Raw genomic sequence first — 27,082 nt, 5'->3', positions numbered from 1 at the left:
ATTCTATCCTGTTCGTAATACTAGGCAGGCAGTTAATTCTAATAGCCAGGCCTTCTCCATCATAAGGCTCAATATACACAGTATTCTAGAAGTTTTATTCCAGCTGTTACCAACTTGTAGGATGATTTTCCTAATCGGGTACTTGAATCAATAGAACTTCAAAAGTTCAAAGTTGGAGCAAATGTTTTTATGTTGACCAGGCTAATATGAGTCTTTTTATAGTTTATATGTGACATATCTGTTTTTGACGTTGTTAATAGTTTATATAGTACATATCTGTTTTGACGTTGTTACTGTTTTAGAATTATTTATTGTTAACTTGTTCTCATCATTTATTTATTTCCTTATTTCCTTTCCTCACTGGACTATTTTTCCCTATTGGAGCCCTTGGGCTTATAGCATCTTGCTTTTCCAACTGCGGTTGTAGCTTGGCTAATAACAATAATAATAATGATAGCTTTTACGAGTTCTTCTACGAGAATCATTCAAGATTTGAGAGGATCAAAACAATCTGTTTTTAATTTCCGTCAAGTACCGCTTGAATTTAGTACTAAATTTTTTATGGTTTTGTAACATGTGTAACTAAGTAAATCTTATTTTTTCTCTTTATTCTATATATTCATGCTTTTACAATTTTATTCATTTAGCGTCAACAGAAGGGTGTGCATATATATATATATATATATATATATATATATATATATATATATATATATATACATATATATATACAGTATATATAATTATATATATACATATATATATAGATATATATATATATATATACATATATATATATATATATATATATATATATATATATATATATATATATAGATATATATACAGTATATATAATCATATATATACATATATATATATACATATACATATATATATTTATTTATATATATACATGTAAATACACACACACACACACACACACATATATATATATATATATATATATATATATATATATATATATATTTATATATACATGTAAATATACACACACACACACACACACACATATATATATATATATATATATATATATATATATAGGCTATATATATGTATATATATATGTATGTATATATATATATATATATATATATATATATATATATATATGTCAACAAGATCATGGAAAGTCCAAAATCCTAATAAAAAATTATTGGAAATGCTGAAATTAGAAATTAGCATTACTATCTAGAACAATAAACTAACTAAAACCCTAAGAAATTTATAAACACAATCACACGAAAATAGATGAAACACTAAAGAAAACATTAAAATGATGAAAAGACTTGGAACAGGGTGCCAACAGATGTTTGCTTTAAAGGATGAAAATTGAAATTACAGAGAATTTCTATAAAACGCTATAGAATAGTGATGTAAGGCAGGTATATCAAAAGGCATAAAAAAGAGGCAAAGCAGCAGGAGAAGATGGACTAACAATCGATTTAAGGATGGATGGAGAAGATTTCATGGTAAAACTCTCTTAAATTTACACAAAATGTCTGCAAGAATGCTCTATACCTACAGGTATATATAAAATACTACAAAGATCATATTAGGCCAAATAGAAAGACAGCTAGATTTTAATGAACCAAGAGAGCCGGTAGGGTTTGAAAGGGGGTAATCAACAACTGACCATTTCCTTGTAATTAACCAGCTAATGGAAAAATCAAAAGAATATAACAAACTACTATATATGGCATTCATAGCCTATGAGAAAACTTTTGATTCTGTCAAAACCTCAGCAATAATGAAAGCCCTTCAAAGACAAATAGTAGATAAATCTAATATTAGAACACTTGAAGATATCTATACAGGAAGTACGGCAATCCTCAAAGTACATATAGTGAGAAAATTCCGAATGAGAAAGGAGTTAGACAGGGAGCTCCCATCTCTCCTAAGTTACTCACAGCATGCCTAGAAGATCTTACAAATTTAGGGGGGTAAAATGCAGGAATTAATATTGATGGGGAATATCTTAAGATTTGCAGATGCCGTAGTTGTGTTTAATAAATCATCTTGTAAAATATGATTGAAGATTTGCATAGAGAAAGCACAAGATAGAACTAAAAATTAATCTAGAGATTGCAAAAGATTCAGAGGATGGAAGAGAAGACGATGGGTTGACGAATTAAAATTTTGCGGGTTTGCACTGGCGTAGAAAGACCATAAACAGACGTAAGAGGAAGGGCATTTCTGAGGCCTTTGTTCTGCAGTGGAATAACAACGACTGATGATGATGTATATGTATATACATATATATATATATATATATATATATATATATATATATATATATATATATATACTGTATATATATACATATATATATATATATGTATAAATTTATATATATAATATATATATATATAATATTTATATATATATATATATATATATATATATATATATATGTGTGTGTGTGTATGTGTGTATTTTCACCCACACACATATATGTATGTATGTATATATATAGATAGATAGATAGATAAATAGACATTACCTTGCTTTTTGATATCGGTGTCCTCGATTATTCCAACTGCTTCCTCATAAATACAGTAAGACTATGCACGCACCCAAAGCATCCTGCATATTGGCTTCTCACTTCTCCAGACTTACCTCGCTTGAGAGATATAGCTTCTTTCCCCCCCCCCCTCCCCCCCCCCCTCCCCACAAAAAAAAAAAAAAAAAAAAAAAAAAAAATATCTTATGCTATTTTATAAGGACGAGACTGCATACTAGACGAAGCCGAGCTTTTCTCCTCTGCATAGCCGGTCTCTTAGGTTATTCCAACAGAACCACCAGAGGGTTCGTATCTGAAACAATATATCTAGATATCCTACTAATGTGTTCACCTGGCAAAGATTCCGTATCTCTTCATTAAGGAACATAGCAAAATATGTTATTCCATGCATTCTTCAAGGCGGGCTCTCATTCCCAGGATTAACAGACAGACCTTTCATCTGGTCTCTGTCCTGTAGATTTTTCATCACAAATTTCTCCTTCATAAATTTCATTTCTATGATCATGAGTATCCTCTCCTTTAGACATATATATTAGCTGTTCTCCCAGTTTATCAACTTTTCCTAGGGATTTACCCCTGTGGTTAACTGATATTTGTTTTAGAAGTTGATTTTTATGAACAATCCTTTGTTGAACTATTCTCGATATTATTTCATCCTACATGAACAAAGCCACGTCATCCCTTCTTGTGATTTCTCTGATGTCGGCCTCTTTAATCCTTTTCTTTGCTATAACTATTTTTCCTTCAGTCATCCACATTCTTTTGCACTCTTCGAGTTTCTCGCCATTTTGAGTATAATTTTTTATTTCGATTTTAGCCTAGTCTTCAGAGAAGGACTGTATGGTATCTAAGGATATTTGACATGCAACTGAATTGGGATCACCGCCTGTTTCTTAGCAAATTATGCATTCATCCATTTTTCAAAAGTTACTGTGGTTATGTTATCAACATATGCACCTACAGGTCCCCTGTTCTCTTGAATCTGGAAAGAAATTTTAAATAAAGTTATAAATGTCTTAGCTTTTAAAATAATGAATTTGGCACATATTAACTAAATTTAGTGTATTAAATCTTTTTTTTTTTTCTATATTAATAAATATTCTGTCAGAAATATAGTTTACGATATATCGGACATACGCAACTTCCCATCTCTTTCCCATATTCTTACACCCGATATTATGTGAACGTTTGGAGCATTGACGTTTCAAGAAAAAATACATAGAAACTGGACATCATGTTGGATTTCATGTATTTATGTCTGCACATTAGAAATATGTAGATAAACTAGAGTTGGCAATAAAAAAAGACGAAGTAGCGCTATGACATGAACAAATGCTGCGTGACTAAAGATCGAATAAGAGAATTAAAAAATTTCTTCTGGATAGGTAAATCCCAAAAAATCTTAAAACACTTTCTCAATAAGCCCACTATTGGTTCAATTGAAGAAGAAACATATCGAATATGTTTCTCAGAAGTAAATTTACAATCAAAAGTTCTCTTTGAGAGTACACTCGGGCACACTAATCTACCCAATTTCTCCTCCTCTTGATTTGTTAAAATTTTTATAGTTTATAAAGGAAATATTTATTTCAATGTTGTTACCGTTCTTAAAATATTTTATTCTGCCTTGTTTCCTTTCCTCACTGGGCTAATTTCCCTGTTGAGGCCCCTGGGCTTATACCATCCTGCTTTTCCAACTAGGATTATAGCTTAGCAAGTAATGATAATAATGTTTAAAGATGCATTATCAAAGCAGATAACTGGATATTAAAGAGCTAATGTCCTACACCTATTTTCAATCATACTTTGAGTTTTCCTATGCTTCATACCCCATAATTTGCTTCATGGTCTAATTTCAGTTAGATCTCTATTAAGGTAAAGGAAGTAGCATCATCTGCATATACATTGAGCTTGTTTGCTAGGCCAAACCGCATATCATGTTTATATACTATGAAAAGTAATGGGCCAAGAACACTACTCTAAAGAACACAGGATATTTCATTTTTATACTCACTATGGTGCCCATCAACAACTACTCTTTGTAATCTATTTCCTAAAAATTGTATAATTCATAATTTAATAGACAATCAGCGACGTAAAATACATATCGACATTTACCAGTTAAATGTCACACGTTATCTCGTGATTATTATTATTATCATTACCGTTACTTTACAAGCATCTCTCTCTCTCTCTCTCTCTCTCTCTCTCTCTCTCTCTCTCTCTCTCTCTCTCTCTCTCTCTAAGTCCTACATTGTAGATAAATTATAATACCATGTAGATTATAGATTATATTCAGTATTACATAATTATCTTCCCCTTCAGCTCTTGTGATACTTATGAGGGCTAGAATTTTCTTTTAAATTTCAAAAATAGTTGACCTTAATTCATCGAAGGTCAACCATTTGATGAAATTGTTAAGCTCTGGCAAAATTGTTGCATTCTAACATTTTTTTTTTCTTTTGTCCTTTGCTTATTTTTATCGGGCTGCATCCACTTCGTTTCAGCGCTTGTATTTAGGTGATGCAAGCAGCTTTACGTTTGTTTTCGTTTCTGTTTGCATCACGCAATAATCCTCTTCTAAATGTAAGTTTCAAAATGAGGGCAAAATGTGAGCTTGAGATTATTGCCCAACGTTGAGATTAAACATTGAATAGAAATAAGACAAGATTGTTTTACCAACATGTACAGTTGGATACAGAAATTCCTGGTACACCTTACTGGCCGAAGTGGTAACGTCCCTTACTGGTGAACGCCAGACTGGGGTTCGCGTCCCGCTCAAACGCGTTAGCATCTTTGGTCACTGCAACTTCCCCTTCCTTGTGGGCTAAGGATGAGGGTGTTTAGGGGAACCTAAAGGTCTATCTGCTGAATCTTCAGCAGTAGTTGCCTGGCCCTCCTTGGACCTAGCTTGGGTGGAGAAGGGGCTTAGGCGCTGATCATATGTATATATGGTCAGTCTCTGGGGCATTGTCCTTGATAGGGAAATGCCACTGTCCCTTACCTCTGCCATTCATGAGTGGCCTTTAAATCTTTAAAGTGCACCCAGACCCACCCTTAATGCGCTGCGAATTCCTGTGTTTAGCCCATATCACCGCTTATACCATCTTTTCCTGTATATCTGGCTGGTTGCGCGTCGCATAGTAAGGGTGTGGCACGGTGCACTTCTTCGGATAGAGGGGTACCAGGGATTCCTGTATCCAACTGTATATGCACAGTAATAACGTCATACATATTCTCTCTCTAGTTTATTGAAACTATTCAGAAATTAAGAACAACCGTAAACAGTTAACTGTCCTACTTTAAAAAGTAATCTTGAAACTAATCTCTATCAAAACGTCTATTAACGGATACTGAAATCAATTCATAATTCGAGGTGTCCGTTGCTCATTCTCTTCATGATAGATGCACCTCATTTCAAAATTATACTTATAGCCATCATAAACTTTAAAGTAATGAGCAGCATTTATTTATTAATATCATAGGCTATTAGTTGTGACCTCAGGCTATATCACCAGCTATTTGCCAATCTTTAATCTACTTATGATGACAAGCAACATTACTCTTGTGAATAATCAGTGACATTGTGTGTGAATATATATATATATATATATATATATATATATATATATATATATATGTGTGTGTGTGTGTGTGTGTGTGTGTGTATGTATGTATATGTACACAGACAGACAGATACACACACGCACATACATACATACATACATACATATATATATATATATATATATATATATATATATATATATATATATATATATATATATATATATTATATATATATATATATATATATATATATGTATATATATATATATATATATATATATATATATGTGTGTGTGTGTGTGTGTGTGTGTGTGTAAATATCACCCACGAACGGCATTTAATACCGAATTCTATCTTGGGAATATATATCCACTTGGAATTCATCTTATGGTAACAGCTTCTGGCTGGGTGGAGATTCGAACCCCCACCTGTGAGCCGGAAACCATGCCAGCAACGACTCTGCCGGTATACATAAATATGGAATACTTAGGAAGTCTATAGAGCCCTTCAGGCGCGAGGTTTTTCAGTTATTAATATGAATTGTTATTATTATTATTATTATTATTATTATTATTATTATTAAACACTGTAATAGCAGAGGTACACTATGAATATGATTATATTTTTAAAAAACATCATGACACATTTAGCACCCTGTTTATTATATACACGAAGACCAGTTTCTTCTTTACGTCTTCCATCGCGAACAAACACAGACAGACTGAGTATTAGATGCACTGATGCTGACGAACCGTACGAAAACAACCGCTCGTGTGAAGACATGCTTTTTTTTACATCCTCATGAGCAGAAATATGTCCGAACGGTAAAAGTCCGCTCGTGTGAATTGAGCCTTAGCATATATATATATATATATATATATATATATATATATATATATATATATATATATATATATATATATATATATATATATATATATATATGTATGTATGTATGTATGTATGCGGATTTTCTGAGATCCTTCATTCTGCAACTAGACTTCAAAGATGCCGCCAAAGAAGACTTCATCCAGAGGAAAATACACTGCAAAACCTGATCAACCCAATTATGTTAGTGAGTCACCTACGGGAAGATATCAGATGCACCCCTTTCGGAATACTCACAGGATTCACGCCCTTCACAACTGCCTTCACGTCCTTGCAGTTCCAAACTGGAGGATGAGGACCAGATGCTGGCTTTCCTTACAAATAACTCGAGGCTGTGGAATACTAAAATGACAGAGTACAAGCGGAAGGAGTAGAACAACAAGTTATGGAAAGAGCAAGCCCATACGATGGAAAAGACACCTGATGCCCTCAAGTAGGTAAAATCTTCACGCCAGGTTCCAGGGAGGAAGGGGTACCTGTATCTGGTATGTTACATAGTTAACCTTGGACTCAATCTGTCTAAGAGCTGATCAGACATCTCAGGTGGTATCTCAAAAAGATCTTGAAGGATTTTTGGTCCTCATTTTCTAAGCTCTATCATCAGCTTATCATATAATGTCGCCTCCCTACCCAGATGTCTTCTTCTTTTTCCCCTCCTTCTTATTCTGATTTGTTGATAAAAGTGAACTGCCAACTGGTGTTGAAAATCAGCTACCTCTATCCTCTCCATCTGGAACAGCTATGATGAGTGTTTAGAAATGGCGCCCATTTATACCACAGATGACAAAATTCAGGGATACGTTTTCCACATGATAATCACGTATTAGGTATACGTTAAATGCATTCGCCGTATGCTTATATACATAAGGGATAGTTTGGTATACACCCGGCATATGTATAAATATGTTAATCAATCGTTACAGATACGTTCAATACATCAATCGTCTGTAAGGATTACGTTACTTATACACTATGCATAAGCTAGCTATACCAATCACCATATGAGTGGCGTACCATAATGTAATGTCCTTTTAGGCATCTCTCAGTCTAGCGTATACGACTCATGCCTAGCATATTGATAGCATATCCCTAGAATACGTGTAAGTTATGATTCACAGGCTAATATACACTTAAAATTTTTGAAGAAGCGCAAAACTTTTTCTCGCTCTGCGTATACAAATGTACACCAGCATTTGCTTGTGTAATTGTATACAAAGCATAAACAACGTAACCCTAATGAACCCTTTAAATTTGTCTGCGTGTAAGAAATGTTTATCATACTTTCGCATACGTTAGTGCCACATGCGAGAGTGTGACAGTGGATTAGAAGTTGATCCAAGGGAAGATTTTCTGTTAATCATCTAATAGACAATCGCTTCTTTTGTGTTGTGAAAACTCACAATCGTATAGTTGTATATTTTACTAAGTCCAGAGTTTTTGTCCTTTTCCAAATCGATCACCTCTTCATATTTCCTAACGAACGATAAGTATTATTTCTTAATACATGATTATAAAAAAAATCAAAATATTAAAAATAATACAGACATAAGTGATGACTCAAAATATGGTGAATATTCTTACTGTTTTACATTATGGGTCACCTGAAAGGAATACGATGGGTGGATGAACTAAGGAATTTTCCGGGCGTGAACAGAAAGACTATAAACAGGAGCAAGTTGAAGGACATGTCTGAGGCCTTTGTTATGCAATGGACTATTAACGGATGATGATGATGATGTTGATGACATTATATATATATATATATATATATATATATATATATATATATATATATATATATATATATATATATATATATATCACTAACACTCGTGATTTTAATCAGTGTAAATCAATGAATTTCAACTGGATATACATTCCCCAAAGTAGAATTCCATATTAAATGCTATTGTGGTTAATATTTATATACATATATATGCATAGATATGTATATGCATATGTATAGGTGTGTTTATGTATGTATACATACACGCAGTGGCCAGCATGGTGAAGAAAATGGCCAAGCCCAGACATGACCAAGACATGTTTGAGGACTTTGTCCTACAGTGGTCTAGAAACGACTGCATTTGTTGCTATATACATATATATATATATATATATATATATATATATATATATATATATATATATATATATATATATATATATATATGTGTGTGTGTGTGTGTGTGTGTGTGTGTGTGTGTGTATGTGTGGGTAAAAAAAATAAAAAACATCTAGGGGTGATAGTGTACTAACCATGGAAAACAGACATGCAGCCACACAAGAAGAAAATCCGTACTCGTACTACTCAACATAAACTAAGAGTCTGTAATTAGAGCAGTCATAACAGAGAAAAGCGAAAGCAATGGAAGCAGGAATAAAGATGGTGCAAGATAAACCGACCCAAAATGTTCTTTTCCAAAGTCCATTTCTGCGCATCGGTTTTCTCAATGTCCTTGAGGACCTCAGGGGAAGAAAACGCCATCAAAGATTAGAACTTCAGAGCTGGAGATCTCCTGAGTGTGTTCAAAACACTAGGTTTGTTTTAACCATATAACACGAGGGGAGGAGGAGGGAGGAATGACCTAGTCCAATTTCCTGAAAAATCAATGGCTACTTTGATGACTTATCCAGTAAATTAGGTACCAATGAGTTTATCGTCGGCTGTGCTTAGTTACACACACACATACATACACATTATATATATACATATATATATATATATATATATATATATATATATATATATATATATATGTATATATATATATATATATATATATATATATATGTGTGTGTGTGTGTGTGTGTGTGTATGTATCCATATTTATATGTAAGATATATTCATACATACATAAAAGATAAGGATTAAGTGTAAGAGGTTTGAAGAGCAAAGAGACATCAAAATGCACTACAAAAGAGATTATGTTTAAGGCAGAAGTAAACACAGTCCCAGTTAGAAACTGGGAGAGTGAGGAAGAGAATTTGACGTCAGTGACATTTTTCCGTGATGGTTGATTGTTATCAATATTCTAAGGAAGATGCAATGGAGTTATTCTTCAATTTTTCGTTTCCCTACACACACCCAGCATATTTTGGCCTATTCTTTCCATATTCTCTTCTGTCCTCATACACCTGACAACAAGGTGTTTGTTCAGCGGCTATTTTCCTCTTTGTAAGAGTAGAAGAAACTCTTTAGCTATGGTAAGCAGCTCCTCTAGGAGGACACGCCAAAATCAAACCATTGTTCTCTAGTCTTGGGTAGTGTCAAAACCTCTGTACCATGGTCATTCACTGTCTTGGGCACACTATTTTATCTTATTTCTCTTGGTCTTATTTTTTCAAAGTTTATATAGTTTATATATGAAGTATTCATTTTAATATTGTTACTGTTCTTAAAATATTTTATTTCAATTGTTCATTACTTCTCTTGTAGTTTATGTATTTCCTTATTCCCTTTCCTCACTAGGCTATTTTTCCCTGCTGGAGCCCGTTGGCTTAATAGCATCCTGCTTTTACAAATAGGGTTGCAGCTTAGATAATAATAATAATAATAATAATAATAATAATAATAATAATAATGATAAACTTGTGTCAAAATAATGAATGAGATTTCATTTACGGTTGTGACATTAAATTGCTTGAATTTTGATTTTAAAACACATATATAGATATTCCTATCATAACATTTATCCATAATCGAGCACAGATTAACCGTTATTATCTGTTTCCTCGTACAATTACCTGAGCATCTAAAACTTTTCTGTTGGTAATTCATTGACATTTTCTTCTCTTCTTTCTCGTTATTCTCTTTCGTCGAATGAGAGAGGAAAAATGAAAGCAATCTTTTCCCTTTTCTTCTTCCATTTTTTGTGGCCATTTTCCAAGAGGAAACGCCCAGGCGTCTCACAGGTAAAATCGGACAACGTTACCGACACTGGATACCTTACGAGACAGACACCTCCATCTGCCGGATAAATAGCGCTATTTGTCCGACAGAGAAAGTTCGCCTTATTCCTTGAATCATTATTTATCATCAGGCATTTTCTAAAGAGAATGCTCACTTCCTTTTACTTCGTTCTTCGGAAAGAATTTGCATTGGTTGTGTTGAACTCTAAACTCTGATGGAGATCGCTTCAAAATTATTTTATTCATCGGTCACAAATCTTAATGTTAAATCAGTGGGGTTAAAACTATTGGAAAAGTTCCTGCCTGACGCTCTGCTGGACGGGAGATGACTCCCGCTCAAATTATAGTTTCTTGTAGTGTCTACAACCTCACTATCCTTGTGAACTAAGGATGGGTGGTTTGAAAGGCCTGTATGTCTAACTGCTGAGTCATCAGCAGCCATTGCCTGGCCGTCCCTGGTCCTAGCTTGGGTGGAGAGAGGGCTTGGGTTCCGATCATATGCATATGGTCAGACTTAAGGGTATTGTTACTGTCCATTGCCTATACCATGCATGTGCAACGTTTAAATCTTCAAATGTTGGGATGGATTTGTTTTATAAATTTGTGATATAAAGCCCGGTTTTGGGATCTGTGAGGCTATTAGGCGTCCCAGGGCATCAACAGCAACACCTTAGAGTTACACTATGAGGTAAAAGTTAGAAGAGATTGGACAGCAAGATGGAAGAAAGGAGGCAAGAAACGGAGTAAAGTAGAAGTATATGAAACAAATGCAGCTAGGTGCTGAAGGAATACTGAAAAGGCCTTTATGTAATGCTAAAGTGCACCGCGTAAAATACACTACTGGCACTACTCTTCTACGTGGCATTGACATGATCTGTTATTTATTTATTACGTATTAGATAAAACTCAACGAATTAATGTTGTTTTACATAACCCAATAATCAGTTTTTAATCCCTTAATGCTACGGATAGAAATAATCCTGTATTAAGAGAAACATATACAACTAAACCTTGTTAAATAGGAGATATATGATTTAAAACTTGATTCGAAATCCAAAGCAGTGAGATGACTCATCGGGACTACAAAGCTCCGAAACGAAAAGTGTGTATTATACGCCTGGGTCACGTAAGTGAAAAATTCTCCGCCATGCCCTTTATGGAACGATTCCGGAAACATCCCGGGTCTTGCCATCCTTCTTAAAGTCTGGCCAGAAACAAAACATTAACCTTAATTGAGCAATATCTCACGCTTGGGTTTTGGGTCACCTGCCCGCCAGATGGCGGAGAACTTTCGTTTTGAGAGAGAGAGAGAGAGAGAGAGAGAGAGAGAGAGAGAGAGAGAGAGAGAGAGACTCGCACTCATCTAAGCAAAGGAAAGATAAGACAAGAGGTTTGGAAGTTAGGAGAAATGTAGAAAGGGAAGTGAGGTTAAAGAACGCTTTGATAAAGGTGAATAGCAGTAGAAAATGACTGAAATAAAAGGTAAGAAAACGGAGAGACGTAACTGGTCAAAGACGTTATCCTCAAAATTCAAAACATGAGGGGATTAGGAATAGATGGTTATATGAAAGAAACAAGGAAAATGGAGAAAGACGGGACGATGAATTAAGAAGACAAATATAAAAATGACGAAATAACTAAATAAAAACAAACATCTGTCGAAAACTTTAATGAAGAGGAGAAATGTAGGATGAGAGAAAAATTATATAATACATCATGTGCTACGTATGCAAGTAAAATTATAAGCGTCGTATTTGCTGTAGATGATGAAGTAGTCACGGCCTAGGTAGTTCAACCGTGGCCGTAGTACTAGTACCTACAGTACTAGTAAAATTATAAAATCAAAATGTTGAGTTACAAGGAAATGCAAGAATTTTGTATGCCTCAAACACTTATAAGTTCATCCACGGAGACTCCATTTGCTCTTTGCTAGAGCGATTTTGTGTAAGCATTTAGAGAGTTCTTATGATCTTGTCTAACTTATTCTTGAACCCGTTTACCGTGTTACTGTTCACGTCATCTGGTGGAAGACTATTCTAAGTATTTGCTTGAAATAGAGAGAGAGAGAGAGAGAGAGAGAGAGAGAGAGAGAGAGAGAGAGAGAGAGAGAGAGATTCCTCCAGCACTTCCAATAATCCCATAATACGTCATTTCCCCCCAATTTAATGACGGGATATGCTTCACGCGTTGTTTATTTCCTTGTTGGAAGGGGAATCATAACCCAAAACATTTCCACTTTTCGAGATGAAGCATTTTCCTTTTACGCTATCCATGGATGGCTTAATTAAGACTGGATTTAATATTAAGTAAAATTAAGATCCCAAAACGGCGAGATAAATTAATTATAATTAGATTTCAGACCCATCTCTATAATCGGTCCGTTATTTAACACCGTCATGACTGCGAAAATGGGAAATTAGCTGGAAACTAAAATAGATTTTGAGGGCAACTTTCTGGGCAATTACAGTTATTAGAAATGGGTGTCAATCATGTTCTTATAAAAGGTAAAACAGTTCAACATTAAAGAAGCACCTTTAGATACTTAACATATCAAAACATTTTAAAAATCTAATTGGTACTTTTAATTCAATTTGATTAATAATTGTTTAATATGATTACTGAAAATCTGCTCTAAAATTCAGCCTATATCTTTGTATAACTTATCACAAAAACGACTTAATTGATTGACCCATTGTTTTGTTTTCTTCTTCCACCCTTCCCTACAAAAGAAATGGATTCCAGTAAGACCCACTTATCGCCTATGCGTCTACATTAATAAACACTAAGACAAAGTCCCCAAGATAAAATATTCTCATACAGATGTTAGACTTGCGCCGAAGCAGAAAAGTGGAAAAGAGCTCTCCTTTTAAGAAAAAACACAAGCCATTCTCCTACAAGGGGGTTAGTTAGTAGAGAAATTACGATAGCAAGCAGGTAATTCCCCGACAGGTAATAGATATCAGCTTTATTTGCTAGTCGTCCTATTATTTAGATCCCTGTCGTTCTTTCTGATTACTTTTACTCTAACTAAAGGTATAGAGGTATCTAACCGCCTCAAAACGGCAACTGATTAAGTGAACACTGAAATCTACTGAAACACTGACAGTGGGTGATACAGCGGACATACTAATGTACTGCAACCTCCAACCAGGAACATTGACTTTGCATTATACGCGGAGTTGATAAGGAAACGTAACTCTAGATTATCCCATACTTCAGTACAAATGATCCATAAATGGTAAACTATATGCGTACTGTGTAACTTTATGACCCATCATAAATCACAGCAATTGGAGGCCCGTACACAAGATCTTTCCTTTCTGGGGCTTTTTAATTTTTATTTCGAAATTCTAAGTGTTGTTAGCTAATTAAAGCTTGGGACACACGAAAATTGGGTTGACGGTAATTCAGGATATTTCTCCTTCAAGCAATTTTAAAAGAAAAACGCAATTTTCAGGAATAATGTTATATCAAAATTACTTAAAATTTAAGAAGAGATTTAACATACATTTGTCTATTAGATTGATATTTAATCCTGTTTTATATTACACATTGCTTCTAAATTAATACCGAATGCATGAACCAGATTGAAAAAAAAAAAAAAAAAAAAAAAAAAAAAAAAAAAAAAAAAAAAAAAAAAAAAAAGACCTGCTGGGAGAAGAAAGCACTAAACCCTAGCAGCAGCAAAAACACTCAGGACAGTTTGTTTATGCTCTTTGTGGAATTCCAAAAGCCACATCCATGGGCGTATCAAGATTCTTCTTTTTCAAAAAGCATAGGCCAAAGAAAAATTAACTGTTCCCATCCACCATTAGTGGGCTGGATGCCACAGTGTTGCCTTTGTCATTACAGCCTTATGCATAAAAATCAAGAGGCCAAACCACACTGCATATGTGGAAGCGATCTTCAGATTAAGATCCATTGGATTGTAATCTGTCACAAACTGAGCAAGGATGGGAAGAAAAAGATTTGGTGCGTGTATCCTGTGCGCTTCACGGGTAATCAACAGCCCACAGTTATAATTTTAGAAGAAACATTTTAATTTCATCCTTTTTTGCATTTAAGATAAGACTTTTGTCCCAGCATTATTATAGAATGAATGGAAAATAGAAAAGTCAAAAATTCCAAAATACAGAAATCTTATAGTCAATGGTTTATGTTTGCAAGCCCTCAACAATCTTTTTCAAGTAATAAGATTATAAATTTGAGATTAAGAAAAATGTAGTTTCACCTTATTAGAATTAAACGTTACTACGAACAGTTCATGAAAGCTTTTAATTCATACAGTAAGTTATGTCAATATGTTGCCATATCATTGAACTTTAACGAGAAATTGCTAAAATTTACCATCATACAAATTAAATTGTGGATAGATCACACTTTACATTACTCTTAATAATTACTGAAATTTTTCAGACTATTTCCTGCCATGGTTAGGTAGCTAACTGCTCTTATCTTTCTTCCATCCATTTCCCTATGAGCTTAAAAAAAATATGGTGAGTAATTCTGCATCTTTTAATAAAAAATTGAGGAAATATTTATTAAGTTTATTAATTTCAATACAGATTTCGGCTCAAGCCTAATCAATACATACTAAAACGGATTAAGTAAAAACACGCAAATTCTGCCAATTAACTCCCAACATTTGGTTGTATATAACCAAAGTACAGACAATAGTTAGATTAAATATACATAATACTCATTTTAGTTTAGTTATTAGATTCCCAGAGTACAATTTACAGTTTATCCAAAAAAAAAATAAATAAATAACTGCACGATCAGCAAAATCTACGTATCTTTGAATATATACAGCAGAATATAATTCAGTTTCGAAAGATCACATGTGGAAACCCAGTTGTAGGATTTTACAATTTTTCATAAAATATGGAAAAGTTCAAATATTTTGAAATTAAATAATACTAACGTACATCAAGGACTAAACAATGGGTAAAATAATTTATTTAATATTTACACAATTCATTGAATAGCTGAATTATTCAAGATTTACCGATTTCCCAAAGACAACGAAAAAGCATGGATGCAGCAGTTCAGGTAAACTTAACCGCATAATAGCATCTATAAACTGAATCTAAAGAAAAATGAAAAATCCTATAAACTGGAATTTGACTGATAGCATTGTAACCAGGCTACTAACAGATTTATTTTCTAAGGCTGTCAAGGAAAGTAATCTCAATTTCATAAATATACTGGCATCATCCCTTAATCCAGACAAACAAAATATAAAACTTGGGCATTCCTGTGAAAGTTTTAAGCATAACTATCAAGATATTAATAGGCAAGCTGTGGTATGAAACTTCAACTTATGAAACCTCAACTTACCTATAAACCATTCAAAGCCTAAAATATCCACAAAATGTTCCCAAAAGACAGTTTAATTAAGACTAACATGTGTCAGAAATTTCTATTTAAAAAAATCTTTACCTTTATTGAAACCGAATTAACTAATTTATTGTTTATTTCTTAACCGTAAACAGTAAAAACTTTGTAGCAACAATTCAATATATCCAATACATTATCAGCTCAAGATTCCACCATATTGTGGCATGGATAAATCTACCATAACTTTGAAGAAACACCGCCAGGGGGAACACGTTGCTTCTGCTTGTGTATCTTATCCCCTTTATTTTCATTACGGATAGGAGTATCCGGTTTTGTAGTAGAGTTCTCATCTGCATCAGAGAAGATTCTACTGCGTAGGCGATCCCTCACCTTACGGTTAGAGTTATCCTGAGACTCTTCCCCAAAGAGACGACCTTGAGTGTCTAGTTTAGAATAATTAGTTGAACTACTGGAGGGACTTTCTTTGAGTGAGTTACTATCATTTTCTGCCGAAGTTTTTGAAGAACTCTCTCCATTAGATTCAGAAATGGGGGAGAGAGATTTTTGCTCGAGATCATCTCGCACCGGTGTCGACTTGCGTTTGATGTCATGACTGTCACCGTCATCACCAAAGGAGATTGATGAGCCACCACCAGGAGGCTTCAACACCCTGCTGCTTATACGTTGGTTATCGCCGATACCAACGAAAGTACTTGTTGTGGTCATTTTGGAAAGGATGAAGTAACAGCCTCTGAAGTAAATTCCAGTAAAGGAGGTTATCTGGAAAAAAAATAGATATCCAAGTAATTTAGCACCGGTTTAGTATCAAGTGACAATAGCATAACTTACGCCACTATATCACATGCATATAAGCTAAGGTTTGAAGAATATAGCTAGGGATTAGGGACGAACTTATGGTAGTTATGTAGGGTGTAGCCTAAACGCAAAATTATTTACCAACCCTTTCAATTTATCACAATATGCTCAAGACTAAATTAATAAAAAAGAATCTGAACGTTATACCGGATAACAAGTTTCCATCATGTACAATTTTACTTTAGTACCGGCCACATATAGCTCATAGCGTGTTTCGTAGTCTATTTTAGTCGAATTTTTTTCCAATCTTTTCACACTATCATTAAAGTACCTATTTCTACCAAGTCAATTTTAAGTTGAACGACAACTTCCTTTTAAATCTTGACAAATATAAAATTTTATTTCCTGTGATTTACTTTATGAACAAAGCATATTTTTGTAGTCAATTCAAAATTATTAGTTAGTGCTCTATGATAAAAGTAAATTTGACAACTAAGATTAAGCTACAGGACTTATGAATATTAGAGGGTGCATAACAAATTTCGTGAATCCTGCAGTGCGACAGGACGTGTGACGGGACTATTTTACAAGGAAACAGCAACAAACTTTCATACACAGCCAGCAGAATTTGTAGTATTTACTTCCGTTATTGCAACTCCCTTTTTTTGAAATTTTTCAAAAGCATGCTACTAAAGTTTTCTGAAACAAATTTCCAAGACCAGATAGTTTTGTATTATTAGGTTATTTGAAATTTAGCTTTGCTAATTAAAGTTAACCTAAGAGGCCTGACATTTACAATAATTTACTGAATTTAAATTCAAAGTATGTAATTGTGTTACGCTTCCACATTAAGTTTTATCATGAACGCTTACCCACCACACTTGCCCACTTTTTTTAGTGAACAAGTGTCGTGGATCAGAGAAGGGGACCACCACTGCCCCGTGGCCCACAGCAAGGGTAGGAGGCCCACCTGCCCCAAATATGTCTTCTAATGCTTGCCCCAAATAAGTCTTCTAATGCTCAACAGCCCAGAGTGACACCATCGACTCAAATTGCTTTATCAAGACCTCGTTCAAGATCTCATTGGAAAAGAGAGGGGCTGGAGTCCGCAATCATGGAAGGAGGAAGTCTCTGAAGCTCTTCAATCAACGTGAAACAAGTTTACAGGGCCATGCACTTGTCTCAGGGACCCCGGTGGTGGGGAACAAAGTTTATAGGGCCATACACTCCTGCTCTGGGACCGCCAGGGACGTCAATATACCCAGGACATGCCAAAGCCCCAGAGGGCCCTGGCATGGGGCAGAAACCATGAGGTCCTAGCTCCAACCCCGTTTACCAGCCTCTCAAGTGCCATTCACCTCTTTAAAGAGGGTGTCCAAAGGAGCACTCTCCATACATCTGGCCTTCCTGAACTTAATGTTTTCCTTTCTTCTTCATCTTAGAATAATCAGAATCAGAGGGCAAAGACGACTAGCAGAATGAAGACTAGGAAAAGGAAGGACAGCGCGCAGGCTTCTTTTGCATAGCTCTCACCCCAGGCTCTCCAAGATTTCCATAGGCCAAACTCATCGTCAGCACTTGGCACAGAGACGGGTGAAGAGTTTCCAGTCTCCAAAAGGGTGAGGCGAGCATTGGAGAAATACCACACGTCAATACCTGAAAAGCCCTCTTGATGCATATCCTAGGAATCCTTGCTCTTGATGCATACTCTCTGGGATCCAAACTAGAGGCGTATACATAATAGTGACAGCAAGTCACACAACCTGAGGAGACCAAAGTATCAAAAGACTTCTTAGGAGTCTCCTCAGGTATTGCCAAATGACCCTGGTGAAGGTTTAGCTCTTCCCTTTAAGTGTGTAAACTTGCCACTGCACAAGAGGATATGACCTGCACCCCACACACGGGGTTGATTGCGAACAATCATGCTCCTCATGATGCATAGTGAATTACAGCTGTTTGACAGCCAGTTAAAACTGCTTACAATGGTGCTCCCTACAAAATGCACAGATCCAGAAGGGATTTAAAGCCGTCTGACAACCCGCTTAATCTGGTTGAAACGTCCACCTTTCCATGGTAGGTATAGACTTCTTCAACATCAATATTCCAACAATGCATTTACTTCCAGAAATAGGAATATACAGTATGAGAAAGTTTGACAAGGCGATGACTTCGTCAGCAGCTGAATCACCAGCTCAAGATTTTAATTACATCTCCAGTTCTTGCTTAATCAACACTCCCTAATTAAATAACTATGTTGCATAAGAGCAATGACATTTAAGAAGAAATGTATAATCTAATGGAAAAACTTCCTTTCTTAGGTACATAATGATACTTTAAATCTCTAGCCAAATACATGAACCATATATTTTTCCAACTCGCTATCTTGTGTTTCATGCATTCCTGACAATGATTATAGGGGTAAACCACCAGTTCACGAGTTTTGGGACACCCTTGTATAAAGACAATTACGGGAGACTCCAGTGTTTAACCGGAGTTTTATTAGTAGAGAAGTACCCAAAACGAGTGATATGCAACAATGATAATGGTCATGGTCAGAAATGCAAATCAAACGGAATAACCATCTGGAAAAATATATAGTTCATGCAAGTGGCTGGAAGTTAAAGTATCTTGATTAACTACGAATCACTTCTCATCTTTGTAGAAATGGTTTTTGCTCTACCGTAGTTCCCCACGCTTGCAAAATGGATATTACCTCACTGTTCTGACACGAATATATTTTACTTTCGCATGAGGAGCAATAGCTATATACTGAACGGAGAGCATTTCCAACAATTACCGAAACAGATTAAAATACACTAAATTTTGAAACTAATTATACTTCACTCTTGGAGACATTCATGTCATGGTAGTCATGCTGGAACCGATGTAGAGGATAAGGGAAAAAAGGCTGTTGAATAATATCCAGGAACTTGTGCATAAATATTTGAAAGCTCTTAATTTATCAAAACAAACTCATAATCAGTCTCCCAAAAGTGTTGACTCATTAACCATTTCTTGTTGTATGAAATGAAAAACTAAAATATGTCAAGGAACAGAGCCCAGAAAAAAATTTGTTGTATCAACAAATCAGCTTTATTAATCAAAATATGCTGAAAACTAGTTTTCAAAACTAGTGTATACATAATGCTAGTATTTGGTATGCGAATCTTTAAGCATATACTAACGATATAAGTTATGAAAACTTTAATCACTCCTGAATCAAGATCATTTTAAACAATTTCAGTGCTAACCATAGATTTTCCATAATCGCACTCTAGTAAACAAAAATCACTGCCAATATATCTACTGCTGTATTAACATTGATAAACTCCATTCAGTATTCCTTTAATTATATAAGTTTAAATTAGAAGTAGAAACATCCTGAAGGTCTACCAACATCTAAAAAAAATAAACTCCATTCAGTATTCCTTTAATTATATAAATAAGTTTAAATTAGAAGTAGAAACATCCTGAAGGTCTACCAACATCTAAAAAAAATAGAAACCGTTAAAGCTTTAACTAATCCAGGAAACTTGAGCATAAAGTTTGTCAGAAAATATATTGTAAAATATTAATGACGCTTGAAGTTTAATCAGCTTAAAACACGACTATACTATCAATCGTCGGGAGCTTTAAGAAATGTTAAACATTTAAGAATATTTCGGTATTCTTACAAAAAAAAAAAAAAAAAAAAAAAAAAAAAAAAAACTATTATTGATATCTTACTTGTTCCAACATGTACCCGTGATATAACTCAAAAAAATTTAAAGCCTTAAACAAAATATTAGTATAGTAAAAAGCTTTCAAGAACTCGAAAGATAATTACACTTAATAAAAAAAATGTTTGCTTTAAAACCAACGCCATCGTACAAAGTAAAAACAAAGGAGCGAGTAACATAGTCCTACATTATATTTAAAAGAGTAAAACGAACATCTACTTACAGAACCTGAAGCTATAGTGCGTCCTCTTGCTATCCTAGTTACTCGACATCAACGTCGGCTCCAAATGTCTGGAAAACACTAAGCAGGGAAATTTGTAACCATTGTCATGATGATGTCATTTATTCACGTATCCTAATATACCTTCCAAATATTACCGTTCTCACGCGGTAAACAATGCAGGAAGAGCATAAACTCAATCATATAATTCAAACACTTATGGAGATTTTATGTTAAAATCACTCAAAACACCTATAGGAAGACGAACAAAATATCAAACTAACCAGGCTACCTCTTAGAAGTTTGATACTCCTAACACTGAGCAAAACTAGTCTCACGTAGTATTAACAAAACAATAAATAAAAATCTATTTCAACAGCTTTAAACTGTAACGACCATCTGGCTAAAACAAGGTAGTTTCAGATTTGCTTTTGATGACGTCAATTGCCAAGGATGGTGTAAACCAGAAGTGTGTGTTTGAACTGTCACGAAGTCTTCATTGCCAAAAACGATTAAATCTTACAACAAAACAGGCGCTGTTATTTATACAGTGAAATGAAATATGAGGCCCTTTTCACAGATTGAAATTAAACTCGACTTTTCTAAATGAATTTTGATAACGCTAAAAAGAAAGAACTGATTAGGAGAAAACATTAAATACAATAATTTAAGTAATATATATATATATAATATATATATATATATATATATATATATATATATATATATATATACAGTATATGTATATATATATATATATATATATATATATATATATACAGTATATGTATATATATATATATATATATATATATATAATATATATATATATATATATATATATATATATATATATATATATATATATGTATGTATGTATATATATATCCCCTATTATTATTATTATTATTATTATTATTATTATTACTTGCTAAGCTACAACCATAGTTGGAAAAGCATAATGCTATAAGCCCAGGGGCTCCAACAGAGAAAATAGCGCAGTGAGGAGAGAAAAAAAGGAAAATAAAATATTTTAAGAAGAGTAACAACCTTAAAATGAATGTATCCTATATCAACTATAAAAACATGAACGAAATAAAGAGAAAGAGAAATAAGATAGACTAGTGTGCTCAAGTGTACCCTCAAGCAAGAGAACTCTACCCCATGACAGTGTTAGACCATGGTACAGAGGCTATGGCACTACCCAGGACTAGAGAACAATGTTTGATTTTGGAGTGTCTTTCTACTAGAAGAGCTGCTTACCATAGCTAAAGAGTCTCTTCTACCCTCACCAAGAGGACAGTGGCCACTGAACAATTACATTGCAGTAACCCCTTGAGTGAAGAAGAATTGTTTGGTAATCTGTGCAGTCAGGTGTATGAGGATAAAGGATGATATGTAAAGAATAGGCCAGACTATTCAGTGTGTGTGTGTGTAGGCAAAGGGAAAATGAACCGTAACCAGAGAGAAGGGTCCAATGGAGTACTGTCTGGCCAGTCGAAAGACCCCATAACTCTCTAGCGGTAATATCTCATCTGGTGGCAGGTGCCCTGGCCAAGCTACTACCCTATCTAATAAAGAGCGTCTGGCTATATATATGTATATATATATATATATATATATATATATATATATATATATATATATGTGTGTGTGTGTGTGTGTATGTGTGTGTATACACATCAATGATTCGCTTAGGATTATAGAAAATATCTTTTATTGTTTATTATGTGCGAATGTGGAAATTTGCACTTTTGGGATATGCATGTACATTAAAGTCAGAAAAAATTGATTCAAACCAACCGATTGTACTATCAAACCATAGCCTTTGCTTTGTTAATGACATAGACTTTGTTTCTCTCATCTTAATTCTTAGTTTGGCATTTATTATCGCTGTCGTATTACAAAATGGCGAACATCATCGTTTTGAATCTTTTTTAGACTTTATGACAATTAGTCTGCATAACGATATCTCTCTTTGGACCTCTTCTCTGTATGAGGGTATAAACTAACAATGGAAGTTTATATGAGAATGGAAAGGTTGATTTCAAGTTAATCTAAAGAGTGTGTGGTTGATTCGGGGAAAGATTGTCCAAATTTAATTTCTCCTAAATGCGCTCTTGACATTTTTTATGATCTTGGCCGTGCTGGAGGTTGACATCTTGACCTCGGATGGTTATCTGATGGTCGGTCTCCCTGAATTATACTTTTGATGATCAGATTCAAAATGGGGTTGTCCAATGCGGTTGCTTTCCACTGTCCCTCGGATAAATTCAAATTAATTGTTTGGTTTATGGTGGCCGATTTCCTTAGTTTTTTATAAGAATCACGCACACCCACGCACACGTGCACACACACACACATACACACACACACACACACACACACACACATATATATATATATATATATATATATATATATATATATACATATATATATATACATATATATATGCATATATATATATATATATATATATATATATATATAGAGAGAGAGAGAGAGAGAGAGAGAGAGAGAGAGAGATTTGTGCATTCATGCCCATAATACTCATAGATGCATATCTTGTTCAAATGAAAATAAGTACCTTCATTGCCGAAATATCTTTAATTGCATAAAGTAAAACAACGGAAAAGACTAGCAAAGTCTTCTAGCAAGACTCAATATAATGATCTTATTTCATGGATATCAATAACAAATATGTTAACATTTGCAGATTCATCTTCACACTTTATCTTTATTTATCTTTAATACATCTATTTATAATTTAAAGGTATAATGACCATTCATGAATGGCAGAGACGAGGAACAGAGACATTGCTCTAGCTCAGTGATTCTTAAACTGGGGGGCGCGCCCCTCTAGGGGAGCGCCAGGAGCTTCCAAGGGGGGCGCAAACAGGGCTGCTAGATGGTGCCATTTTTTTTAATATTATTTGCAAAATAGTCAAAAACATTAACACTGCTTGCATACCATATGCTTTTTTAATTATCATCTCAGAACTTGCCAAAAACTCAATTAATAAATGCCAGAAGTTATCAAAGTGACACGTGTGGCTAACCCTTAGATGAGAGCTGTCAGAGAAATGTTTCCTCAGGAACTGAATGCATCTCGTACCACTTTATTGCTCATCTAACCCGCTCTTATAATAACAAAGGGTTGTAGTAGTCTGGCTCAATCTGTCAAACGAAGTAGTGAGGACTTTTAAGTCCTGCATAATATATTTCAACTATTATCAAGTACTGGTAAATACTACATTACTTTTAATGTATTTAGTGTAGTTCTGATTTAGAAGTAATTTTTTTTTCTTTTGGGAGCGTGTGTGTTTACTGTATGTTCATTCATTCCTTTGTAGCTGTTTTACTATTTTAAATAAGTTATGTGTAGTATCAAAAATCTATATGTGTGTGTAACACGTGAACGTGCATTGAGCCAAACACCACCAAATATTCCCCGACTAGTTGCTCAAAAGAGCCAGTATCACCCATCCCACTGATGAGTAGCACTAAATAAAAAAGGACACTGGCTATAATCCACTTTTTCTATAATATTACAAGTAGTTAAAATAGTAACAATGAAAATAAAAATGTAGTAATTATGATGTCTTTTGTTTTACAATACTACATGAATATGGATAGATTAATTACTAAGGAGGATGTGTAATATTTTTTTATGTGGTTATGATCCATGAATGATTGTATTAAGAGTAAAAATTAGGTTTATTTTTGCAGTAATTAGTATTTTTTTCTAGTATTTTCTATCAATGTAATGACTGTAATCTGTATAATGCTAAAACGGTTTGAAAAAAGATTAAGATAGCATTTTGTTTCATCAAAATATATTTATTTTACCCATTTTCTATGAACAATGTTTATTTTATTGAAATTTAGTACAGTGCATTCCTATAAAAAAATCAACAGCAATGAAATAAAAATCTATCATTCATCCAAATACATAACCAATGAAGCGTATTAGCATGCAAAACGCAACATATTGTTTATAAAAACAATACTTACATACATACGGTATTTTCTAGTATGTCGAAAATTTCAAGGGTGGGGAGGGGGGGGGGGCATGGGATCTATGCTTAATGCAGAAGGGGGGCGCAAGGCAAAAAAGTTTAAGAATCACTGCTCTAGCTAGAAGGACCATGCCCTGAAGACTGACCATATATGCATATGATCAGTGCCCATAACCTCTCTCCGCCCAAGTTAGGACCAGGGAGGGCCAGACAATGGCTGCTGATTACTCAGTAGATAGACATATAGGCTCCCCAGCCCCTCCTTAGCTCGCAAGGATGGTGTGGTTGCAGACAGTAAAAATAGAAAGTATTGAGTTTGAGTGGGACTCGAACACCAGTCTGGCGAGTGTTAGTCAGGGACACTTCCAATAGGCCACCGTATAGTCTATTTCAGTTGCCCTCTTCTATTTTCCAATTGTTATTTACCCTTTGGACAATTTATTTAAGCAACACCTATCTTCCCCTCATTCCGTTTTCTAATCCTATATTCCATATTCGATGATCGTACCGTCAACACAAGTAGATTTCCACAGCAAGCCTTGTGTTGTCTGTATGAAATGTTTGATGGTTCCTATTTCCTTAAGCAGCGTTGTAAGAGAAATTATGTACTGATTTTGAATGTAAGGTGTGCATTAGAATTTACATTTTTAACTTATCTCTGCCTAATTATAAGTCTGTGTTAGTTAGGAATTTTAAGATGTGACGCGCGCGGCCTTGTCCGATTCTTTTTTCACTGTTAATCAATTACTGTAAATGGCAGACAATTAGGTTTTATCTACAGGTATATTTTCTGGTGCTGCAAGATTACTCCTTGTATTTTTTATACACACACTTCATGTCTCAACCCCCCCCCCCCCCCCCCCCCCCCCACATGTTTGCCTTCACATGTCTGAATCAACACGTGTGCATTCTCTTTCTTTTAAACTGGACATTCAAGCTTCAACTACTATACTGAACGGTGTGATACGATCCCATTCATTGTGAATAAGGGATATTAACCCATATATACCATAGTCGTTAGTTTATACCTCGTATTTTCAGCGGAAAAAGTAGCCCCTTGGACCAGCATAGGAGCAGGGCTCCATATTTAACGTCTTCGTCGAGGAATAAGATTATTTTCGAGGACAGATCCCAATAGCGATCTTGCGACTTGAATTATGTCCTCTTCAAATTCAAAGGACTCAAGCTACACCCTAGAAGAAATTCAGATACACTTTGTGTGATCAATCTATTCTGAAGAAGTGTTTTAATTCTTTCATTCTACTTTATTTTGAGTATTGTTCCCCTGTCTGGTCTTCAGCTGCTGATTCTCATCTTAATTTGTTGGACAGAAACTTACGGTTTATTAAATTTCTTATTCCTGATCTAGATATTAATCTCTGGCACCGTCGTTCAATTAGTTTATTATGCATGTTGCATAAGATTTTTCAAAACTCTGACCATCCTTTACATTCAGATCTCCCTGGACAATTCTATTCTGTTCGTAATACTAGGCAGGCAGTTATTTCTTAATAGCCAGGCCTTCTCCATCATGAGGCTCAATGCTACGCAGTACTCTAGAAGTTTTATTCCAGCTGTTACCAAGTTGTGGAATGATCTTCCTAATCAGGTAGTTGAATCAGTAGAACTTCAAAAGTTCAAAGTTGGAGCAAATGCTTTTTTGTTGACCAGGCGGACATGAGTCTTTTTATAGTTTATTTATGGCATATTTGTTTTTGATGTTAATAGTTTATATATGACATGTCTGTTTTGACGTTGTTACTTTTTTTAGAATGATTTATTGTTAATTTGTTCTCATTTATTTATTTCCTTATTTCCTTTCCTCACTGGGCTATTTTTCCCTGTTGGAGCCCCTGGGCTTATAGCATCTTGCTTTTCCAACTAGGGTTGTAGCTTGGATAGTAATAATGATAATAATAAGAAGTGTCTACAAGGCCAAGTTTCCACTCGGTATAAGGTAATTAACATTCATTATCTGCTTACGAACATTCGGGATTTTTGTTTGTAACCTTTATGTCTACTGTGGTATGTTCCATGTTTTGGTAAA

At 34.4% G+C, this 27,082-nt stretch overlaps 1 protein-coding gene across 1 annotated transcript; it reads right to left on the bottom strand.

Annotated features, from left to right (window-relative positions):
• Nucleotides 1-15,450: 15,450 nt before the first annotated feature.
• LOC137616154 (jupiter microtubule associated homolog 1-like) lies at nucleotides 15,451-21,410 on the bottom strand. The gene is made up of 3 exons (XM_068345820.1): nucleotides 21,306-21,410; nucleotides 21,017-21,084; nucleotides 15,451-17,038 (listed from the first exon to the last, which is right to left on the bottom strand). Exon 3 carries the CDS (start codon nucleotides 16,982-16,984, stop codon nucleotides 16,493-16,495), a length of 492 nt encoding a protein of 163 aa, XP_068201921.1. The 5' UTR covers nucleotides 16,985-17,038; nucleotides 21,017-21,084; nucleotides 21,306-21,410; the 3' UTR covers nucleotides 15,451-16,492.
• Nucleotides 21,411-27,082: the final 5,672 nt, after the last annotated feature.

Source organism: Palaemon carinicauda, chromosome 22 (genome assembly GCF_036898095.1).
Source record: "Palaemon carinicauda isolate YSFRI2023 chromosome 22, ASM3689809v2, whole genome shotgun sequence".
Classification (NCBI taxonomy): Eukaryota; Metazoa; Arthropoda; class Malacostraca; order Decapoda; family Palaemonidae; genus Palaemon; species Palaemon carinicauda.
Note: the sequence above shows the minus strand (reverse complement) of the source record. Positions and strands in the feature narration are given on the sequence as shown.